Source organism: Nanorana parkeri, unplaced genomic scaffold (genome assembly GCF_000935625.1).
Source record: "Nanorana parkeri isolate BGI_ZX_2015 unplaced genomic scaffold, ASM93562v1 scaffold1780, whole genome shotgun sequence".
NCBI lineage: Eukaryota > Metazoa > Chordata > Amphibia > Anura > Dicroglossidae > Nanorana > Nanorana parkeri.
In genome coordinates this window covers 29,918-35,119 of record NW_017308048.1, presented here as the reverse complement: position 1 = coordinate 35,119, position 5,202 = coordinate 29,918, and the positions used below count along the sequence as shown (strand labels likewise).

At 45.1% G+C, this 5,202-nt stretch overlaps 1 protein-coding gene across 1 annotated transcript in view; it reads left to right on the top strand.

Moving 5' to 3' along the window:
• Nucleotides 1–5,202, top strand: part of SEMA4A (semaphorin 4A) — a 52,176-nt gene that overhangs the window by 44,983 nt on the left and 1,991 nt on the right. Inside the window, exons 11-13 of the mRNA XM_018571553.1 lie at nt 1,441–1,562; nt 1,743–1,906; nt 4,348–4,460. Of these exons, the coding sequence (XP_018427055.1) occupies nt 1,441–1,562; nt 1,743–1,906; nt 4,348–4,460 (399 nt within the window). The remainder of the gene's footprint in view (nt 1–1,440; nt 1,563–1,742; nt 1,907–4,347; nt 4,461–5,202) is intronic.

Below are 5,202 nucleotides of genomic sequence, written 5' to 3'. Positions count from 1 at the left end.
GGGCTTGGCCCCTTAGTTCCATTGAAGGGAACTCTTAAGACATCAGCATACCAAGACATTTTGGACAATTTCATGCTCCCAACTTTGTGGGAGGAGTTTGGGGATGGCCCCTCCCTGTTCCAACATGACTGCGCACCAGTGCACTGAGTAAGGTCCATAAAGACATGGATGGGGGGGGTTTGTGGTGGAGGAACGTGATTGGCCTGCACAGAGTCCTGACCTCAACCCGATAGAACACCTTTGGGATGAATTAGAGCGGAGACTGCGAGCCCGGCCTTCTCCTCCAACATCAGTACCTGACCTCACAAATGGTCCAACATTCCCATAGACACACTCCTAAACCTTGTGGACGCCTTCCCAGAAGAGTTGAAGCTGTTATAGCGGCAAAGGGCAGGCCAACCCAATACTGAACCCTACGGACTAAGACTGGGGGGCCATTAAAGTTCATGTGCATGTAAAGGCCGTCCCAATACTTTTGGTAATATGGTGTATCTAAGGATACTTTTTAGACAGGACATGGTAAATGGCACTGCTAAAACTCCTATTCGGTACTGGAGGCAGCCATTGGGTGTAATTTTTTCATGATGCAAGTGCTGCTTTCTAGAAGTTGAGCAGCAGCTTTTAGTAATTGATCAATGGCATGTTTAATGACACTTCATCCGGCTTCCATTTGTGACTAAGAGCACAAGAATGCTAATAGTGGCTGCTATTGTGATGCAACTGGTGTGCCGCTGCCCTCTGCTGGTGGCATTGGGCATTGCAGTGATCTCCGTTATGCTGCCCTCTACTGGTCACAAGTGGTTTCAACTGTTTTATATGGCTGCTGGCTGGTTTTATCATGAAACTTTATTATATAATTTTCTCATTATTTGCAAAACCTTTATTTCACAGTCTGCGTACATGCAGGCAGATGGTTTGTAAACCATTCTGTGTTTTGTAATAGGAAATCATTTCTGCATTAGCTGCTCCTTGCGTCTCCTTCTCCTTAAGGCAGAGCTGTATGAACTAGAGCAGTGATGGACAACTATAGAGGGCCTCAAATGCCACCCACAGCACTTTAAAAGGGCCGCGCATAAGCAGCACATTTTAATGCGTTGAGATGCATTGCCTCAAGTCAGGCGGTCCATTCAAAATGAATAAACTGTAATGCACCTCATTGCCGGAATATTTTAGTTGTGCTGCTTTTTTTATACAGTGTTACCTCAATGAGTGTTCACTCTAAAGAAAAAGTGGGTATAAGATAAGCCCATTCATTGGTGGCAGTAATAATAACCCCCCCGCTGCCCTCTGGTGTCCAACAGGTGGCATACTCATCCCTGTACATGGCGGGCCGTGTGTTGGGCTGCAGGGGACCAGAGACAGAACATTGGGGGGCTTTACTATTCACAAGAACTCTCCACGCTCCTTCTCTAACCACTCTGTTCCTCTTGTATTTTGCAGACAAGGGTGCGTTGCACAAGGTGGTCCTTGTCAAGGATGGCACAGAGTCGCATATTATTGAAGAGCTGAGGCTGCTGAAAGAGCCGGAGCCCATTAAAACTCTTCTGCTGGAACCAAGCAAGGTAAGACCCCAAAAAGGTACAAAGACCTTTACAAAGAATGGTCAAAGGTACAAAGAATGGTCAAATGTCCCAAAAACACAGCCATGCGCCATTTTTGGCATTGCAGCGATCTCCTCCTCTTCCTCCGCCCGATGTTCACGATCAGATCCCGGCCAGTCTGACTCTTATCTCCTCTTGCAGAAGATCCTGTACGTGGGCACGACGGACGGCATCCTCCAGGTGCCCGTGGCCAATTGTAGCGTATACAGAACCTGCTTCGAGTGCGTCCTGGCCCGAGACCCGTACTGCGCCTGGAACAAGAATGACAATCAATGTCAGAGCCTCCCGGCCAATCCCAGTACTGCGTAAGTAAAGCTTTGCCAGGAACGCGCTGCCAACGACTCAGAGGCCTGCACTGGACCTCACACCGCCGGTCGGCCTTCGCCATGTACGATTGTTCAGCTACTTACTGTATGGGTTTAGAATGCATCTAACATAGCTCCTCCCTCTTTGGGAGATTGCAGATGCCTTTCTATTTGAAGGGATATGTAGCTCGGGAACCCTTCAGTCGTCCTGGTGTGCCTATCCAATAGTATTGGAATGCTCTATACACCGGGTGTCTGGATTCTGGGCTAGTGGCCTCTACACATCAATGAATTCCCACAGTCACCTTGGTTTGTAATGTAACCATATGAATCTGAGATTGAAGCCGCACAACACAGAGTTATTAGTCCGGATACAAATGTATTACATTGTAAAATCAGGAGGAACGCTACACAAGCCAACGCGTTTTTGTCTATGGTCTGGACTGAGGATACAATGTATATGGACTAGGCTGAGGATACAATGTATATGGGGTGGACTGAAGATACAATGTATATGGGGTGGACTGAAGATACAATGTATATGGGGTGGACTGAAGATACAATGTATATGGGGTGGACTGAAGATACAATGTATATGGGGTGGACTGAAGATACAATGTATATGGGGTGGACTGAAGATACAATGTATATGGGGTGGACTGAAGATACAATGTATATGGGGTGGACTGAAGATACAATGTATATGGGGTGGACTGAAGATACAATGTATATGGGGTGGACTGAAGATACAATGTATATGGGGTGGACTGAAGATACAATGTATATGGGGTGGACTGAAGATACAATGTATATGGGGTGGACTGAAGATACAATGTATATGGGGTGGACTGAAGATACAATGTATATGGGGTGGACTGAAGATACAATGTATATGGGGTGGACTGAAGATACAATGTATATGGGGTGGACTGAAGATACAATGTATATGGGGTGGACTGAAGATACAATGTATATGGGGTGGACTGAAGATACAATGTATATGGGGTGGACTGAAGATACAATGTATATGGGGTGGACTGAAGATACAATGTATATGGGGTGGACTGAAGATACAATGTATATGGGGTGGACTGAGGATACAATGTATATGGACTAGGCTGAGAATACAATGTATATGGACTTGGTTGAGCATACAATGTATATGGGGTGGACTGAGGATACAATGTATATGGACTAGGCTGAGGATACAATGTATATGGGGTGGATAGAGGATACAATGTATATGGACTAGGCTGAGGATACAATGTATATGGACTAGGCTGAGGATACAATGTATATGGACTAGGCTGAGGATACAATGTATATGGACTAGACTGAGGATACAATGTATATGGACTAGGCTGAGGATACAATGTATATGGACTAGGCTGAGGATACAATGTATATGGACTAGGCTGAGGATACAATGTATATGGGGTGGACTGAGGATACAATGTATATGGACTAGGCTGAGGATACAATGTATATGGACTAGGCTGAGGATACAATGTATATGGACTAGGCTGAGGATACAATGTATATGGACTAGGCTGAGGATACAATGTATATGGGGTGGACTGAGGATACAATGTATATGGACTAGGCTGAGGATACAATGTATATGGACTAGGCTGAGGATACAATGTATATGGGGTGGACTGAGGATACAATGTATATGGACTAGGCTGAGAATACAATGTATATGGACTTGGTTGAGCATACAATGTATATGGGGTGGACTGAGGATACAATGTATATGGACTAGGCTGAGGATACAATGTATATGGGGTGGATAGAGGATACAATGTATATGGACTAGGCTGAGGATACAATGTATATGGACTAGACTGAGGATACAATGTATATGGACTAGGCTGAGGATACAATGTATATGGACTAGGCTGAGGATACAATGTATATGGACTAGATTGAGGATGCAATGTATATGGACTAGATTCAGGATACAATGTATATGGACTAGATTGAGGATACAATGTATATGGACTAGATTGAGGATACAATGTATATGGACTAGATTGTTTCCTCAATCTAGTCCATATACATTGTATCCTCAATCCACCCCATATACATTGTATACTCAATGTATATATACTGGATTGAGGATATAGGTCCCCCCCCAAAATATTGACCATGTCTACTTACCCTCTCCAAGTTGCAGAGCTCTCCCTGAGTTCCTCCTTGATCCAGCACTAGCTTCAGTGCAGAATGACATTTACATTCTGGAAGCCCAGCCTGACCATTCCACAGCCCATGGGGGCGCGTCACCACACAGGCTGGGCTCACAGTACTCCAGGGCTAAGTGGTCATTACGTGAGCACTGCTCAGCCCTGGAAGAATTTCCCCCCACCCTCCTCCAATGGAAGAAGGGGCAGCAGCTGCGGTGAAGGAACCTCCAAATCATATATCTTCTCTTCTTCTAGAGAATGGCTACAAGATATCGAGATGGGCAACCCGAACACCACGTGCTTAAGCCCCCCACCAAAAGGCAGATCGCCGCGACCAGGCCAGGACTTGGACAACCCGCCGCTGCGAGGTGAGCCAACATACGACATGAACGCTATTTATAAAGAGCTCATTTGTACTTGTTTCTGTGTCACAGTGAATATTAAACAAAAATGGCTGCCGCCACTGATCTCCTCGTGCAGCAACATTGCCCACTCTAATCCCCGACTCGGTTTCTCAAAATATTGGCTCATACGCACAAAAAGGTGGTTTACCTGCCACTTTTAGGGTCCATTCGCCCCAGCTTGGTCCGCTATGGTGCGTTTAAATGGATGAGTGTTAACATACATTGTGTTAGGGCAGCCCGTTCATTTAAATGGGTGGCCTAATGCACCAAAGCAGACCAAAAATTGTGCCCACAGCATTTGTTGCAGTGCTCGTCTGTTGGCAAGTTGCTTTGGGGCGCCATTTAGAAAACACGCCACCACATCGCACCAAAGCATGTGACATGCGTTACCGCAGCGTGATACTGTGACTAGACCCTCAAAGAGAGAGAGTATATATTTATTTATTGCTAATGAATAAAATGCTTCATATCTTGCAGTGAAGTGCCGTCATTCCTCCTAATTATTTAAATGATACAGTGATTACAGTGCCATGATACCCCCACCCCACCCCACCCCATAATTCGACAATTTAAAAAAACCGATGCCACTAATTCATAACATGCCATCAATACAGTATATTAGGGTCCTATCACCTAATATTACAATTCAATTAATGTATCAGGGCCGTATCACCTAAATAATAATGCTTGAATAACCGACTCCCCC